Genomic DNA, 21,080 nt, shown 5'->3' on the forward strand with positions numbered 1-21,080 from the left:
TAATTCTAAATATGTATTTTTTTTTGCTTCTAGAACTCTCGTCTTCCTAAAACTCACTAACGTAAACTCACTCACTTCTGAACATCGCGATGGTCCGTACAACTGACCTTATTTTAGCGCCCCAAAAACGTAATACTTCCAGACCAATTGTAAATAAATGACATGAACCTAAAGAGCCCTGTCGGGTCTTTTTTTAAATGGCGGGTGGGGAAGCGAAACTAATGCGTGATAGTAAGGAGAGATGTGTGGGAAAATAGCTTTTTTTCACTCAATCTGTCCAACTTATCACTGCTAAAATGTAAATAAAACACTATAAAGAGTTTATATAATGTGTCATTACCTATTTGAAGGTTTGTGTCGAATTTGAATCGGGTTTTAGGACAGTGCTAAAGTGATCTTCAGAAGTAAACAGTTTTTTTGAGAGTCGTGATCGCTTGCAGCGACGACGCAAAATATGACTAGGTACCACCCCCCTTACCCCCGTCACTGTCCATATCTTGTTTTTAAACGAGAGAAGTGCTACACCTGGTGGAGAGAGATTGTAAGACAGAAATAGTTGCTTTATGCATGCTGAACATGACACGTCACGATGGCTATTACCATGTCGATCAACGCTTGAAAATAAACGTTTGTTCACACCCCAGATTTTGAAGTCAACACAGTCGCTACAGTCACATTAGTTCTTTGTAGCCTCGTTTGAATGTCGTGGTTGCGCACATTTGTACGGAATGGGTTCAGTTTACGTTAGCTTCTAGAACTCTCGTCCTCTTGGAACGAGCCCAAACAAAACTCATATCCAATACAGGGAAAACATGCAGTCAAAATAAATTGTGATCCATGGTAACGCACTGGCTAAACGCACAACACAAATCTTTTTGACTGCCCACCTTTGAGAATTTCAGCATCCAAGTTGTCCTTGACACGGACATGTCTGATTTCAAGAGGAAACCCCTGCAATATCCGTAGTAACTTTCCGCGGAGCTTCTCTCTCTTTTCAGGGTTCACTCGATAAGGCATGTTGTTGGATCGGGGCCTAGTCGCCAAATGTACTGAACCCTGATATTCTAAAAGTAACACTGATATTCTAAAAGAAGGGCAACAACGTCAATATAATTATACCCGAAAATTGTCAGTTGATTGCATAAATAAATATGATTACTAAATGTTACATGAATTGTAAATATGAAATATCAAACCCAAATGTACACCCCTTTGTTAATATGTATTGTATGTCTAATATAGAACAAAGTAATATGTATAAATCACTGATATCGATTAGGAGGGAAATAAGGATGTACATGATGTTGAAACGAACACAACTAAAGAAAACACCTGGAAATGGGAGATATCTTTTACCTCACTGGTTAGAGGACAACCTGCAGAAGACAGTCAGCTACATTTTGGAGTGATGCATTTAAATTTAGGGGTCGCTAAACAAAGGAATGTAACACTTATTTGTCATCACTCATATGTTAAAATCAATTGTGCCGAGAGGAGGGAGTTAAAACTAACAGCTCAAAAACCACACAGATTCTGGGAATAATGTGTACATCACTGTTTAGAGGACAACTTGTAGAAAACAGCAAGCTACATTTTGAAGTGTTGCATTTTGATTCAAGTGGGTCATCACATGGTAACACAACTATTTTTGTGTTAGTCACTTTTTGTTAAATCACATAAATAGTACTCTTTCAATTCAGAGCCTGGATTTTTCCCAAGGCTAATATCCATATCACGCTGAAATCAATTGAATGGGGCAAACTTTTAGGGTTCTACCTTGTGAAATTCCTTAAAATACAACATTAAAACATTATACATTGTGACATTAATATCATGAAATAACTCCTTCATGTATGCATTGTCTGATGTTTGATCAGAGATCTTTTATCAGAGTATCTCTTGTCACACTGATCACAGCTATAAGGTTTCTCTCCTGTGTGTGTTCTCTGGTGTGACATCAGCTGGCCAGATCGACCAAAACTCTTCCCACATTGACCACAGCTATATGGTTTCTCTCCTGTGTGTGTTCTCTTGTGTAGAGTCAGATGGCAAGATTGACCAAAACTCTTCCCACATTGGCCACAGCTGTAAGGTTTCTCTCCTGTGTGTGTTCTCTGGTGTAGAGTCAGATGGCCAGATTGACCAAAACTCTTCCCACATTGACCACAGCTATAAGATTTCTCTCCTGTGTGTGTTCTCTGGTGCACTGTCAGCTCTCCAGATCGACCAAAACTCTTCCCACATTGACCACAGCTATAAGGTTTCTCTCCTGTGTGTGTTCTCTGGTGCACTGTCAGCTCTCCAGATCGACCAAAACTCTTCCCACATTGACCACAGCTATAAGGTTTCTCTCCTGTGTGTGTTCTCTGGTGTAGAGTCAGAGAGCGAGATGTTGTAAAACTCTTCCCACATTGACCACAGCTGTAAGGTTTCTCTCCTGTGTGTGTTCTCTGGTGTTGAGTCAGATGGCAAGATCGACCAAAACTCTTCCCACATTGACCACAGCTGTAAGGTTTCTCTCCCGTGTGTGTTCTCTGGTGTTGAGTCAGATGGCAAGATCGACCAAAACTCTTCCCACATTGACCACAGCTGTAAGATTTCTCTCCTGTGTGTGTTCTCTGATGAATTTTAATGCCTGATGAGGTGAATCTCTTCCCACAGTCAGAGCAGCAGTGAGTTCTATTCCCTGTGGATCTCTGTAGGTGTTTATTGAGTTGTTCTGATCCGGAGAGACTCTTCTCTGCCTCTTCAGCATCACAAGGTTGTTGAGGCTCCCCAGAGGCTCCATGATAGTTAAATATCTCTCCTGTGTGAACAACAAAGTCAGACAGATGATTAAAGGCCCACAACAGCGGTAATCCACTGTAAAAGGTGATGCCAACAGCGTAGCCATGATGTTGTACAACCATTGACGTCTGTAATGAATGTGACAATTATTTGACAATTGTCTTAAAATGAGCAAAAAAAGCCATATTTTTGTCTTGTTTTCACATTAGTAGTAACATCGATGATTGTCATGTTGTTAAAACTATAAACAGTGTGCCAGATGACTTTTGATCTCCAATATAGGCCACTCTCTGTGTTTGCTAAAATTGCGGCACGAGGGCAATTTGATTGCAAAAACTCCTCCCTGCTAATGAGGAAACCGATAGTTATGGATGTACTTTTTCTGCCTGGAGCAAAGATTTTAGTTTTTCACAATATATTCTGAATGTGAAATGGCGGAAACTCAGGGGAGTAACCTCCATTTCCAGGTTGCTTATGAGTACATTTCACACTACTTTGGATTATAATTGTAAGGCTAGTTTGAATGTCCTGTTTAATATAATGTTTGCTATAGTATTATGAATTATGTATAATTATTGAAGAACCGCGTTAATGACAGTATCCATTTGGGTGTTGTCAATAAAGTTAGAATTATTTTTTACACATTTTTTTTATTTCACATAACACAATGGAAAAATCGATATACAGTGTGTGCAAATGGAGTAAGGAGGAAAGGCAATAAAAAGGCCATAGTAGCGAAGTAATTACAATTTAGCAAATTAACACTGGAGTGACAGATCTGCAGATGATGATGCGCAGTAGAAATACGGGTGTGCAAATGAGCAAAAAAAAGTAAATAAAAACACGGGGATGAGGTAGGCAGTTGGATGGGCTATTTACAGATGGGCTGTGTACAGCTGCAGCGATCGGTAAACTGCTGAGATAGCTGATGCTTAAAGTTAGTGAGGGAGATTTAAGTCTCCAACTTCAGCAATTTTTGCAATTTGTTCCAGTTATTGGCAGCAGAGAACTGGAAGGAAAGGTGGCCAAAGTAGGTGTTGGCTTTGGGGATGACCAGTGAGATATACAGTCTAACCAGACACATTAGAATATGTGGACAACAACAAATACCTAAGTCAGAATCGTCCAGAGTAGTGACGCCAGTCAGGTGGCAGGTGCAGATCGGTTGAAGAGCATTTAATTCTACTAGCGTTTAAGACCAGTTGGTGGCCACAGAAGGAGTTTGGTATTGCATTGAAGCTCGTTTGGAGGTTTGTTAACACTATGTCCAAAGAAGGGCCAGATGTATACAGAATGGTGTCGTCTGCGTAGAGGTGGATCAATGAATAGCCCGCAGTAAAAGCAACATCGCTGGTATATACAGAGAAAAGAGTCAGTCCGATAATTGAACCCTGTGGTACCCCCAAAGAGACTGCCAGAGGTCTGGACAACAGGCCCTCCGATTTGATACAGAACTCTATCTGAGAAGTAGTTGGTGAACCAGGCGAGTCAGTCATTTGAAAAACCAAGGCTGTTGAGTCTGCCGATAAGAATACGGTGATTGACAGAGTCGAAAGCCTTGGCCAGGTCGATGAAGACGGCTGCACAGTACTGTCTTTTATCAATGGCGGTTATGATATTGTTTAGTACCTTGAGTGTGGCTGAGATGCACCCGTGACCAGCTCGGAAATCGGATTGCACAGCAGAGAAGGTACGGTGAGATTCAAAATGGTCAGTGATCTGTTTGTTAAAACTAACAGGTCTGTGAGAGCCGGAATTCTTACTGGTTGGTAGGTGATCAAATACTTACAGTGGGGAGAACAAGTATTTGATACACAATCCAGAAAATCAGATTGTATGATTTTTAAGTAATTCATTTGCATTTTATGGCATGACATAAGTATTTGATCACCTACCAACCAGTAAGAATTCCGGCTCTCACAGACCTCCTGTTCTCCACTCATTACCTGTATTAACTGCACCTGTTTGAACTTGTTACCTGTATAAAAGACACCTGTCCACACACTCAATCAAACAGACTCCAACCTCTCCACAATGGCCAAGACCAGAGAGCTGTGGAAGGACATCAGGGATAAAATTGTAGACCTGCACAAGGCTGGGATGGGCTACAGGACAATAGGCAAGCAGCTTGGTGAGAAGGCAACAACTGTTAGCGCAATTATTAGAAAATGGAAGAAGTTCAAGATGAGATGAGATTTATGATATTTATTTATCAGGATATTTTATACATGCAGGCTGCAATGTTAACATTTTTGAACTTTATGTATCTTATTAAAAAGAACCTTAGCAACGGCAATGAAAATGTTTCTTTATCATTTTCATTTAAATAGAATGTAGATTAACCACAGAGAATGATGTTGAGATAAACTATAATAATTATTATTACTATTATAAATTAAATTAAACTGTTCTAATAAAATGTGAATATGAAAATCATAACTGGCACCAGATCAGTAGAAATGGTCAGATAACTTGGCACCAAATGGAAAAGGTTGCTGACTGCTGGTGTAGTCTATTACCAGAAACTTTAGGAGCATAACGACTGCTGGTGTAGCCTATTACCAGAAACTATAGGAGCATAACATCAGAATTTACAAAGGCCAGCAGCCGCGGGAGGAGTAGGGTAAGGAAGAGGTTTTTTCTGATGGTTAGGCTATCTTGTTTCAGAGGGGTGTCATCAATATCCCATAATGACAACAGATAAACCTTATTTACATAAGTATTCAGACCCTTTGCTATGAGACTCGAAATTGCTTTCAGGTGCATCCTGTTTCCATTAATCATCCTTAAGATGTATCTACAACTTGTTCGTAGTCCACCTGTGGTAAATTCAATTGATTGGATATGATATGGAAGTCACACACCTGTTAATATAAGGTCCCACAGTTGACTGTGCATGTCAGAGAAAAGAAACAAGAAATGAGGTTGAAGAAATTGTCCGTAGAGCTCCAAGACATGATTATTTCGAGGCACAGATCTGGGGAAGGGTACCAAAAAAATTCTGCAGCATTGAAGGTCCCCAAGAACACAGTGACCTCCATCATTTTTAAATGGAATACGCTTCCTAGAGCTGGTCACCCGGCCAAACTGAGCGATTGGGTGAGAAGGACCTTGGTCAGGGAGGTGACCAAAAACCTGATGGTCACTCTGACAGCGCTCCAGAGTTCCTCTGTGGAGATGGGAGAACTTATCTGTGGAGAAGGACAACCATCTCTGCAGCACTCCAACAATCAGGCCTTTATGGTAGAGTGGCCAGACGGAAGCCACTCCTCAGTAAAAGACATCACAGCCTGCTTGGAGTTTGCCAAAAGGAACCCAAAGGATGGATGGAATGGAAAAAGTTTTCCGACTGCTGGTGTAGCCTATTACCAGAAGCTTTAGGAGCATAACATCAGAATTTACGAAGGCCAGCAGCAGAGGGGGGAGGAAGAGTTTTTTCCCCCTGATGGTTCGGCTATCTTGATCTCTGGCATCCGAGTCATTTGTGTGTCTTAATTATTTAATCAAACAGAGTGCTTAAAGCATCAAACCAGTTCAGTACATATAGTTGATTTAATTAAAACACGTAGGGTGTGTCTATATATGGAAAAATACACGTTATAACATTTCTACCAATCGGTTGGTAGAAAGAAAAGACGACTCTTGGTTGACCCAAGATTTTTTTTAGTTGGGGCCCTAGTGCATTCATTAAGTTCAGACCGCTTCCCTTTTTACACATTTTTTTATGTTACTTATTCTAAATTAGATTTTTTTTTTTTTTATGAAATGAAAATGTTAAATGTTTTAGAAATGCTTGAGACTCAATTAAATCAATTAATCATGTAGAGGATATACAGTGTTTGTTTACATTTACTGATAAACATTGGAGTAAAAAAAATAGCTTATATTTTGGGGTTCTGATGGGGTACGACAGTTGACCTAAGCTCATGAGGCATTTATAAGTGATTTCTTCAAGAAACAATGGGTACATATAATTAATGTATAAGTCCCAAAAATGGATGTAACAACTGCTGAATGCCCCTTTAAGACTACATATTGGGCTAATCTAATAGGAGAAATTGAGGACTTACAGTATTTCAGGCATTGTCATTAGATGCATTTGATCAATTGTTGACGTTTTGTTGATGGTCCACTCTTGATGTTCTACACGTTACAGTGTAGCTTCAGCCATTCCTACAGAACAACATTAAAGTGTAGAACCCCTTTACTGCATATTGGTTCAACGACTGCAGAGACGGTACTTACTGGTGTTAAACAGATCTCCAACCTCCTCCTCTTCCTCCTTCAACGTGACAGTCATCTCCCCCTCCTTCTTCACTCCAAAAACTGCATCCTCCTCTTTCTCATCCTCCTCTTCTTTTACTGTAACATCTTCCTCCTCTTTCACTCTGAACGTGTCTTCCTCTTCTTTCACTGTAACAGCCTCACCCTTTACTTCTTGTTTAACCGTGACATCCTCCTCTCCCTTCTCCTCTTTCACAACAATGTTCAGCCACAGACCCTCTTTCTCCGTCCAGCAGACCCCCTCTTCTTTAACAGGAGGAGAGTAGTTGAGTGAACTCATGGTCGGGGATGTTAGCTAGCTATCATTAGCGACTAGGCTAGTGTTAACTAAACCAGCCAGCTACTATAGCTGACTAATACAAAAAACGTAATATTAAATAGGTTAACAAGTTTAGACACAGAAGTGTGTCGAAAACAGAGTAGCTAATATACTCCGAAAGCGTATAAATAACTTATTTCGGCTTCTTTCTTGGTTAGCAAGCAACGGAAGTGGTTGACGAGCTGTTTCTGAAGAACCGTCCATTAGATTATACGTCACGCTGGCAGCGTTGCCTGAAATACGCACATCGCGGTCTGCTGACTGGAGGGGAAACGCAGCTGAGGATCATATTTTATTTTCAGATAAATATTATTTTACGTGAATTTAATTAAATAATAATATTATATTGAGACGTACAAAGACCTGAATGTGTTGATTGACTAGTGCAAGTAAAAATACGTTTACTACAGAACATTTAAGGCAATTTCATTTAAGTCATACTAAACCTAAATAAGTAGCTAGCTAATGTAGGTCTATACTGCTCCTACGTAGTGTAACAATACATCATGTAGATGTATATAATGAACAGACTAGCTCTATACTACTCCTACATGGTGTAACAATACATCATGTAGATGTATATAATGAACAGACTAGGTCTATACTGCTCCTACATGATGTAACAATACAGCATGTAGATGTATATAATGAACGACTAGATCTATACTGCTCCTACATGGTGTAACAATACATCATGTAGATGTATATAATGAACAGACTAGCTCTATACTGCTCCTACATGGTGTAACAATACATCATGTAGATGTTTATAATGAACATACTAGGTCTATACTGCTCCTACATGGTGTAACAACATTCCTTCCCACTTTTTCCGCATTGTGTTACGTTAACCTTATTCTAAAAATGATTTAAAATACATTTCAAATACTCAAAACGACAATACCCCATAACGACAAAGCAAAAACGCTACATATTTTTGCTAATTTATTATAATCAACTGAAAAATCACAGTTACATAAGTATTCAGACCCTTTACAAAGTACTTGGTTGAAACAACTTTGGCATCGATTACAGCCTCCAGTCTTCTGGGGTATGACATTACAAGCTTGGCACACCTGCATGTGGGGAGTTTCTACCATTCTTCTCTACAGATCCTCTCAAGCTCTGTGAGGTTGAGCATTGCTAAACAGCTATTTTCAGGTCTCTCCAGAGATGTTAGATAGGGTTCATGTCCGGGCTCTGGCTGGGTTATTTAGAGACTTGTCCCAAAGCCACTCCTGTGTTGTCTTGGCTGTGTGCTTACGGGCGTTGTCCTGTTGGAAGGTGAACCTTCGCCCCAGTCTGAGGTCTTCAGTGCTATGGAGCAGGTTTTCATCAAGAGTGGCCTCCGTCTGGCCACTCTACCATAAAGGCCTGATTTGTGGACTGCTGCAGAGATGGTTGTCCTTGAGGAAGGTTCTCCCATCTCCACAAAGGAACTCTGGAGCTCTGTCAGAGTGACCATTGGGTTCTTGGTCACCTCCCTGATCAAGGCCCTTCTCCCCGGATTTCTCAGTTTGGCTGGGCAGTCAGCTCTAGGAAGTATTGGTGGTTCCAAAAATTCTTAAATTTAAGAATGGTAGGGGAGACTGTTCTTGGGGACCTTCAATGCTGCAGAAATGTTTTCGTACCCTTCCCCAGATCTGTGCCTCGGCACAATCCTGTCTCGGAGCTCTACAGACAATTCCTTTGACCTCATGGCTTAGTTTTTGTTCTGACATGCACTGTCAACTGTGACCTTATATAGACAGGTCTGTGCCTTTCCAAATAATGTCCAATCAATTGAATTTTTCCACAGATGGACTCCAATCAAGTTGTAGAAACATCTCAAGGATGATCAATCGAATCAGGATGCATCTGATCTCATAGTAAATGGTCTGAATACTTAAGTTAATCAATGTGAAAAATGTTTTTAAAAAACTAAACTTTTTGGTTTGTCATTATGGGGTATTGTGTGTAGATTGATTAGGGGTAAAAACAAATTGTCCATTTTAGAATAAGGCTGTAATATCACAAAATGTGGAAAAAGTGAAGGCGTCTGAATACATTACGAATGCACTATCCTATAGCTAATACTAATACCTAATACACCACACACTATAGCTAATAGCCTACACCCTATAGCTAATACAAACACCTAATAGCATACACCCTATAGCTAATACTAATACCTAATAGCCAACAGCTTATAGCTAATACTAACACGAATACCCTACACCCTATAGCTAATACTAATACTAATACTAACACCCTACACCCTATAGCTAATACTAATACCCTACACCCTTTGGCTAATACTAATACCCTACACTCTATAGCTAATACTAATACCCTACACCATATGGCTAATACTAATACCCTACACCTTATAGCTAATACTAACACGAATACCCTACACCCTATAGCTAATACTAATACTAATACCCTACACACTATGGCTAATACTAATACCATACACCTTATACCTAATACTAATACCCTACACCCTATAGGTAATACTACTACCCTACACCCTTTGGCTAATACTAATACTAATACCCTACACCTTATAGCTAATACTAATACAAATACCCTACACCCTACAGGCAATACTAATACCCTGCACCCTATAGCTAATACTAATACCCTACACCCTATAGCTAATACTAATACCCTACACCCTATAGCTAATACTAATACCCTAGACAGTATAGCTAATACTAATACCCTACACCTTATAGCTAATACTAATACCCTACACCCTATAGCTAATAATAATACTAATACCCTACACCCTATATCTAATACTAATACCTAATAGCCTACACCCATAGCTAATACTAATACTAATAGCCTACACCCTATAGCTAATACTAATACTAATACCCTACACCCTATAGGTAATGCTAATACCCTACACCTTATAGCTAATACTAATACCCAACACCCTATAGCTAATACGAATACCCTACACCCTATAGCTAATACTAATACCTAATAGCCTACACCCATAGCTAACACTAATACTAATACCCTACACCCTATAGCTAATACTAATACTAATACCCTACACACTATGGCTAATACTAATACTAATACCATACACCTTATACCTAATACTAATACTAATACCCTACACCCTATAGGTAATACTAATACCCTGCACCCTATAGCTAATACTAATACCCTACACCCTATAGCTAATACTAATACCCTAGACAGTATAGCTAATACTAATACGAAATAGCCTACACCTTATAGCTAATACTAACACTAATACCCTACACCCTATAGCTAATACTAATACTAATACCCTACACTCTATAGCTAATACTAATACCCTACACCCTATGGCTAATACTAGTACCCTACACCTTATAGCTAATACTAAAACGAATACCCTACACCCTATAGCTAATACTAATACTAACACCCTACACCCTATAGCTAATACTAATACTAATACCCTACACCTTATAGCTAATACTAATACAAATACCCTACACCCTACAGGTAATACTAATACCCTGCACCCTATAGCTAATACTAATACCCTACACCTTATAACTAATACTAATACTAATAGCCTACACCCTATAGCTAATACTAATACCCTAGACAGTATAGCTAATATTAATACCCTTCACCTTATAGCTAATACTAATACCCTACACCCTATAGCTAATAATAATACTGATACCCTACACCCTATAGCTAATACTAATACTAATAGCCTACACCCTATAGCTAATACTAATACCCTAGACAGTATAGCTAATACTAATACCCTACACCCTATAGCTAATACTAATACCTAATAGCCTACACCCATAGCTAACACTAATACTAATACCCTACACCCTATAGCTAATACTAATACTAATACCCTACACACTATGGCTAATACTAATACTAATACCCTACACCTTATACCTAATACTAATACTAACACCCTACACCCTATTGTTAATACTAATACCCTACACCTTATAGCTAATACTAATACCCAACACCCTATAGCTAATACTAATACCCTACACCCTATAGCTAATACTAATACCCTACACACTATGGCTAATACTAATACTAATACCCTACACCTTATACCTAATACTAATACTAATACCCTACACCCTATAGGTAATACTAATACCCTACACCTTATAGCTAATACTAATACCCTACACCCTATAGCTAACACTAATACCCTAGACCCTATAGCTAATACTAATACCCTACACCCTATAATTAATACTAATATCCTACACCTTATAGCTAATACTAATACCCTACACCTTATAGCTAATACTAATACTAATACCCTACACACTATGGCTAATACTAATACTAATACCCTACACCTTATACCTAATACTAATACTAACACCCTACACCCTATTGTTAATACTAATACCCTACACCCTATAGCTAATACTAATACCCTACACCCAATAGCTAATACTAATACCCTACACCTTATAGCTAATACGAATACCCTACACCTTATAGCTAATACTAATACCCTACACCCTATAGCTAATACTAATACCCTACACTTTATAGCTAATACTAATACCCAACACCCTATAGCTAATACTAATACCCTACACCCTATAGGTAATACTAATACCTAATAGCCTACACCCATAGCTAATACAAATACTAATAGCCTACACCCTATAGCTAATACTAATACCCTACACACTATGACTAATACTAATACTAATACCCTACACCTTATACCTAATACTAATACTAATACCTACACCCTATAGGTAATACTAATACCCTACACTTTATAGCTAATACTAATACCCAACACCCTATAGCTAATACTAATACCCTACACACTATGGCTAATACTAATACTAATACCCTACACCTTATACCTAATAATAATACTAATACCCTACACCCTATAGGTAATGCTAATACCCTACACCTTATAGCTAATACTAATACCCAACACCCTATAGCTAATACTAATACCCTACACCCTATAGGTAATACTAATACCTAATAGCCTACACCCATAGCTAACACTAATACTAATACCCTACACCCTATAGCTAATACTAATACTAATACCCTACACACTATGGCTAATACTAATACCCTACACCTTATACCTAATACTAATACGATCACCCTACACCCTATAGGTAATACTAATACCCTACACCTTATAGCTAATACTAATACCCAACACCCTATAGCTAATACTAATACCCTACACCCTATAGCTAATACTAATACCCTACACACTATGGCTAATACTAATACTAATACCCTACACCCTATAGGTAATACTAATACCCTACACCTTATAGCTAATACTAATACCCTACACCCTATAGCTAACACTAATACCCTAGACCCTATAGCTAATACTAATACCCTACACCCTATAATTAATACTAATATCCTACACCTTATAGCTAATACGAATACCCTACACCTTATAGCTAATACTAATACCCTACACCTTATAGCTAATATGAATACCCTACACCTTATAGCTAATACTAATACCCTACACCCTATAGCTAATACTAATACTAATACCCTACACCCTATAGCTATTACTAATACCCTACACCTTATAGCTAATACTAATACCCAACACCCTATAGCTAATACTAATACCCTACACCCTATAGGTAATACTAATACCTAATAGCCTACACCCATAGCTAATACTAATACTAATAGACTACACCCTATAGCTAATACTAATACCCTACACACTATGACTAATACTAATACCCTACACCTTATACCTAATACTAATACTAATACCCTACACCCTATAGGTAATACTAATACCCTACACCTTATAGCTAATACTAATACCAAACACCCTATAGCTAATACTAATACTAATACCCTACACACTATGGCTAATACTAATACTAATACCCTACACCCTACAGGCAATACTAATACCCTGCACCCTATAGCTAATACTAATACCCTACACCCTATAGCTAATACTAATACCCTACACCCTATAGCTAATACTAATACCCTAGACAGTATAGCTAATACTAATACCCTACACCTTATAGCTAATACTAATACCCTACACCCTATAGCTAATAATAATACTAATACCCTACACCCTATAGCTAATACTAATACCTAATAGCCTACACCCATAGCTAATACTAATACTAATAGCCTACACCCTATAGCTAATACTAATACTAATACCCTACACCCTATAGGTAATGCTAATACCCTACACCTTATAGCTAATACTAATACCCAACACCCTATAGCTAATACGAATACCCTACACCCTATAGCTAATACTAATACCTAATAGCCTACACCCATAGCTAACACTAATACTAATACCCTACACCCTATACCTAATACTAATACTAACACCCTACACCCTATTGTTAATACTAATACCCTACACCCTATAGCTAATACTAATACCCTACACCCAATAGCTAATACTAATACCCTACACCTTATAGCTAATACGAATACCCTACACCTTATAGCTAATACTAATACCCTACACCCTATAGCTAATACTAATACCCTACACTTTATAGCTAATACTAATACCCAACACCCTATAGCTAATACTAATACCCTACACCCTATAGGTAATACTAATACCTAATAGCCTACACCCATAGCTAATACAAATACTAATAGCCTACACCCTATAGCTAATACTAATACCCTACACACTATGACTAATACTAATACTAATACCCTACACCTTATACCTAATACTAATACTAATACCTACACCCTATAGGTAATACTAATACCCTACACCTTATAGCTAATACTAATACCCAACACCCTATAGCTAATACTAATACCCTACACACTATGGCTAATACTAATACTAATACCCTACACCTTATACCTAATAATAATACTAATACCCTACACCCTATAGGTAATGCTAATACCCTACACCTTATAGCTAATACTAATACCCAACACCCTATAGCTAATACTAATACCCTACACCCTATAGGTAATACTAATACCTAATAGCCTACACCCATAGCTAACACTAATACTAATACCCTACACCCTATAGCTAATACTAATACTAATACCCTACACACTATGGCTAATACTAATACTAATACCCTACACCTTATACCTAATACTAATACGATCACCCTACACCCTATAGGTAATACTAATACCCTACACCTTATAGCTAATACTAATACCCAACACCCTATAGCTAATACTAATACCCTACACCCTATAGCTAATACTAATACCCTACACACTATGGCTAATACTAATACTAATACCCTACACCCTATAGGTAATACTAATACCCTACACCTTATAGCTAATACTAATACCCTACACCCTATAGCTAACACTAATACCCTAGACCCTATAGCTAATACTAATACCCTACACCCTATAATTAATACTAATATCCTACACCTTATAGCTAATACGAATACCCTACACCTTATAGCTAATACTAATACCCTACACCTTATAGCTAATATGAATACCCTACACCTTATAGCTAATACTAATACCCTACACCCTATAGCTAATACTAATACTAATACCCTACACCCTATAGCTATTACTAATACCCTACACCTTATAGCTAATACTAATACCCAACACCCTATAGCTAATACTAATACCCTACACCCTATAGGTAATACTAATACCTAATAGCCTACACCCATAGCTAATACTAATACTAATAGACTACACCCTATAGCTAATACTAATACCCTACACACTATGACTAATACTAATACCCTACACCTTATACCTAATACTAATACTAATACCCTACACCCTATAGGTAATACTAATACCCTACACCTTATAGCTAATACTAATACCAAACACCCTATAGCTAATACTAATACTAATACCCTACACACTATGGCTAATACTAATACTAATACCCTACACCCTACAGGCAATACTAATACCCTGCACCCTATAGCTAATACTAATACCCTACACCCTATAGCTAATACTAATACCCTACACCCTATAGCTAATACTAATACCCTAGACAGTATAGCTAATACTAATACCCTACACCTTATAGCTAATACTAATACTAATACCCTACACACTATGGCTAATACTAATACTAATACCATACACCTTATACCTAATACTAATACTAATACCCTACACCCTATAGGTAATACTAATACCCTGCACCCTATAGCTAATACTAATACCCTACACCCTATAGCTAATACTAATACCCTAGACAGTATAGCTAATACTAATATGAAATAGCCTACACCTTATAGCTAATACTAACACTAATACCCTACACCTTATAGCTAATACTAATACCCAACACCCTATAGCTAATACGAATACCCTACACCCTATAGCTAATACTAATACCTAATAGCCTACACCCATAGCTAACACTAATACTAATACCCTACACCCTATAGCTAATACTAATACTAATACCCTACACACTATGGCTAATACTAATACTAATACCATACACCTTATACCTAATACTAATACTAATACCCTACACCCTATAGGTAATACTAATACCCTGCACCCTATAGCTAATACTAATACCCTACACCCTATAGCTAATACTAATACCCTAGACAGTATAGCTAATACTAATATGAAATAGCCTACACCTTATAGCTAATACTAACACTAATACCCTACACCCTATAGCTAATACTAATACTAATACCCTACACTCTATAGCTAATACTAATACCCTACACCCTATGGCTAATACTAGTACCCTACACCTTATAGCTAATACTAAAACGAATACCCTACACCCTATAGCTAATACTAATACTAACACCCTACACCCTATAGCTAATACTAATACTAATACCCTACACCTTATAGCTAATACTAATACAAATACCCTACACCCTACAGGTAATACTAATACCCTGCACCCTATAGCTAATACTAATACCCTACACCTTATAACTAATACTAATACTAATAGCCTACACCCTATAGCTAATACTAATACCCTAGACAGTATAGCTAATATTAATACCCTTCACCTTATAGCTAATACTAATACCCTACACCCTATAGCTAATAATAATACTGATACCCTACACCCTATAGCTAATACTAATACTAATAGCCTAAACCCTATAGCTAATACTAATACTCTACACCCTATAGGTAATGCTAATACCCTACACCTTATAACTAATACTAATACTAATAGCCTACACCCTATAGCTAATACTAATACCCTAGACAGTATAGCTAATACTAATACCCTACACCCTATAGCTAATACTAATACCTAATAGCCTACACCCATAGCTAACACTAATACTAATACCCTACACCCTATAGCTAATACTAATACTAATACCCTACACACTATGGCTAATACTAATACTAATACCCTACACCTTATACCTAATACTAATACTAACACCCTACACCCTATTGTTAATACTAATACCCTACACCTTATAGCTAATACTAATACCCAACACCCTATAGCTAATACTAATACCCTACACCCTATAGCTAATACTAATACCCTACACACTATGGCTAATACTAATACTAATACCCTACACCTTATACCTAATACTAATACTAATACCCTACACCCTATAGGTAATACTAATACCCTACACCTTATAGCTAATACTAATACCCTACACCCTATAGCTAACACTAATACCCTAGACCCTATAGCTAATACTAATACCCTACACCCTATAATTAATACTAATATCCTACACCTTATAGCTAATACTAATACCCTACACCTTATAGCTAATACTAATACTAATACCCTACACAATATGGCTAATACTAATACTAATACCCTACACCTTATACCTAATACTAATACTAACACCCTACACCCTATTGTTAATACTAATACCCTACACCCTATAGCTAATACTAATACCCTACACCCAATAGCTAATACTAATACCCTACACCTTATAGCTAATATAATACCCTACACCTTATAGCTAATACTAATACCCTACACCCTATAGCTAATACTAATACCCTACACTTTATAGCTAATACTAATACCCAACACCCTATAGCTAATACTAATACCCCTACACCCTATAGGTAATACTAATACCTAATAGCCTACACCCATAGCTAATACAAATACTAATAGCCTACACCCTATAGCTAATACTAATACCCTACACACTATGACTAATACTAATACTAATACCCTACACCTTATACCTAATACTAATACTAATACCTACACCCTATAGGTAATACTAATACCCTACACCTTATAGCTAATACTAATACCCAACACCCTATAGCTAATACTAATACCCTACACACTATGGCTAATACTAATACTAATACCCTACACCTTATACCTAATAATAATACTAATACCCTACACCCTATAGGTAATGCTAATACCCTACACCTTATAGCTAATACTAATACCCAACACCCTATAGCTAATACTAATACCCTACACCCTATAGGTAATACTAATACACCTAATAGCCTACACCCATAGCTAACACTAATACTAATACCCTACACCCTATAGCTAATACTAATACTAATACCCTACACTATATGGCTAAGCTAATACTAATACCCTACACCTATAATTACCTAATACTAATACGAACACCCTACACCCTATAGGTAATACTAATACCCTACACCTTATAGCTAATACTAATACCCAACACCCTATAGCTAATACTAATACACCTACACCCTATAGCTAATACTAATACCCTACACACTATAGCTAATACTAATACTAATATACACCCTATAGGTAATACTAATACCCTACACCTTATAGCTAATACTAATACCCTACACCCTATAGCTAACACTAATACCCTAGACCCTATAGCTAATACTAATACCCTACACACTATGGCTAATACTAATACTAATACCCTACACCTTATACCTAATAATAATACTAATACCCTACAACCTATAGGTAATACTAATACCCTACAACCTATAGGTAATAGTAATACCCTACACCTTATAGCTAATACTAATACCCAACACCCTATAGCTAATACTAATACCCTACACCCTATGGCTAATACTAATACCCTACACCTTATAGCTAATACTAATACTAATACCCTACACCATATAGCTAATACTAATACCAATACACTACACCCTATGGGTAATACTAATACTAATACCCTACACCTTATAGCTAATACTAATACTAATACTCTACGCCCTATAGCTAATACTAATACTAATGCTAGTATCCTACAGCTAATACTAATACACTACACCCTATCGCTAATACTAATACTAATACCCTAAACCCTATAGCTAATACTAATACCCTACAGCTGTTAAGGGAATTTTTATCAATGATGACTAATTATGTATACATTTCAATCAGGCCTGATGAATCAGAATACTATTATGTTACTGCATATGTACTAATCAGAATACTATTATGTTACTGTATATGTACTAATCAGAATACTATTATGTTACTGTATATGTATGAATTTTCTTTTTAATCTTAGTTCTGAATATAATGTGTGCAAATAATCAAGAATGAGAACAATGACGGTCTGTTCCTTGGTAGAAATGAATTAACTATATCTCCATACTGACTAGAATGCTTATCTACACTGGCTGACCTTGGCTCTAGGCGAGGAGGGAAGGCTTGAGAACTATAGAGCCTTTCTACCAGTGTCAAGAAGAGACGGAACATTTAGAAAACGCTGACGTCATTTTCAGTTTATAACCTGTGGTAAAATGTGTAAGGAGCAGTACTCTCGTGAATAAAGGCTACTATTTGACTTTAAGACCGGGCTCTGTCCATTTCTATAAAATAAGGGTCTTACAAATTCTTATGAATTGACAGAGTGTTTAATTGTAATTGGGTATTAGAACAGAGGAATTAAATTCCTGCAACAACAGCTAATACTAATAGTAATAGCCTACACCCTACAGCTAATACTAATACCCTACACCCTATAGCTAACACTAATACCCTACACCCTATAGCTAATACTAATACCCTACACCCTATAATTAATACTAATACCCTACACCTTATAGCTAATACTAAAACCCTACACCTTATAGCTAATACTGATACCCTACACCTTATAGCTAATACTAATACTAATACCCTAAACCATATAGCTAATACTAATACTAATACACCTGCACCCTATAGCTAATACTAATACCCTACACCTTATAGCTAATACTAATACCCAACACCCTATAGCTAATACTAATACTAATACCCTACAGCTTATAGCTAATACTAACACTAATACCCTACACCCTATAGCTAATACTAATACTAACACCCTACACCCTATAGCTAATACTAATACTAACACCCTACACCTTATAGCTAATACTAATACTAATACCCTACACCCTATAGCTAATACTAATACTAATACCCTACACACTTTGGCTAATACTAATACCCTACACCTTATAGCTAATACTAATACTAATACCCTACACCCTATAGCTAATACTAGCATCTAATAGCATACACCCTATAGCTAATATTAATACCTAATAGCCTACACCCTATAGCTAATACTAATACCCTACACCCTATAGCTAATACTAATACCCTACACCCTATAGCTAATACTAATATCCTACACCTTATTGCTAATACTAATACCCTAGACCTTATAGCTAATACTAATACCCTACACCTTATAGCTAATACTAATACCCTACACCCTATAGCTAATACTAATGCTAATACCCTACACCCTATGGCTAATACTAATACTAATACCCTACACCTTATAGCTAATACTAACACTAATACCCTACACCCTATAGCTAATACTAATAATAACACCCTACACCCTATAGCTAATACTAATACTAACACCCTACACACTTTGGCTAATACTAATACTAATACCCTACACCTTATAGCTAATACTAATACCCTACACCCTATAGCTAATACTAATGCTAATGCTAATACTCTACACCCTATAGCTAATACTAATACCTAAATAGCCTACACCCATAGCTAATAATAATATGAATACCCTACACCCTATAGCTAATACCCTACACCCTATAGCTAATACCCTACAGCCAATAGCTAATACTAATGCCCTACACCCTATAGCTAATACTAATATTAATACCCTATACCCTATGGCTAATACTAATACTAATACCCTACACCTTATAGCTAATACTAATACTAATACCCTACACCATATAGCTAATACTAATTCCCTGCACCCTATAGCTAATACTAACATCTAATGACATAAATCCTATAGCTAGTACTAATACCTAATAGCCTACACCCATAGCTAATACAAATACCAATACCCTACACCCAATAGCTAATATTAATACTAATACCCTACACCCTATAGCATCTAATGCACTGTATACTCCTTGTAGAGTTTTCTACCGCTGGCAGTTTTGTACAGTCATGTGATACGTGGTATAGAAAACTCCAACCTTAGGAGAGTACATGGCAGGCACTATACTGTGTGTCTGCAGGTGTCTATCTGGTCAAAACCACTGATACAGGAGCCCCTCCACCCTCTGGTGGGATGGATCATGTCTGCAGAGAAACCAAGATTTGAATACTTAGATTTGTGTGTATTGGGTACATATTGTGAAATTGTTAGATATTACTTGTTAGATATCACTGCCCTGTCGGAGCTAAAACCACAAGAATTTC

The 21,080-nt window shown here is 37.1% G+C and overlaps 1 protein-coding gene across 1 annotated transcript; it reads right to left on the reverse strand.

Moving 5' to 3' along the window:
• Nucleotides 1–1,540: 1,540 nt before the first annotated feature.
• Nucleotides 1,541–7,639, reverse strand: LOC135570612 (zinc finger protein 436-like). The gene is made up of 2 exons (XM_065016556.1): nt 7,033–7,639; nt 1,541–2,806 (listed from the first exon to the last, which is right to left on the reverse strand). Exons 1-2 carry the CDS (start codon nt 7,349–7,351, stop codon nt 1,848–1,850), a joined length of 1,278 nt encoding a protein of 425 aa, XP_064872628.1. The 5' UTR covers nt 7,352–7,639; the 3' UTR covers nt 1,541–1,847.
• Between the last annotated feature and the right edge of the window lie 13,441 nt (nt 7,640–21,080).

This window comes from Oncorhynchus nerka, unplaced genomic scaffold (assembly GCF_034236695.1).
Source record: "Oncorhynchus nerka isolate Pitt River unplaced genomic scaffold, Oner_Uvic_2.0 unplaced_scaffold_29___fragment_4___debris, whole genome shotgun sequence".
Classification (NCBI taxonomy): Eukaryota; Metazoa; Chordata; class Actinopteri; order Salmoniformes; family Salmonidae; genus Oncorhynchus; species Oncorhynchus nerka.

Excerpts from the sequence above, each read along its gene's own strand:
- LOC135570612 (XM_065016556.1), bottom strand. The coding sequence starts at position 7,351 with ATGAGTTCACTCAACTACTCTCCTCCTGTTAAAGAAGAGGGGGTCTGC. Across the intron at positions 2,807-7,032 it reads TGGAGATCTGTTTAACACCA|GAGAGATATTTAACTATCAT; the intron begins GTAAGTACCGTC and ends TTGTTCACACAG.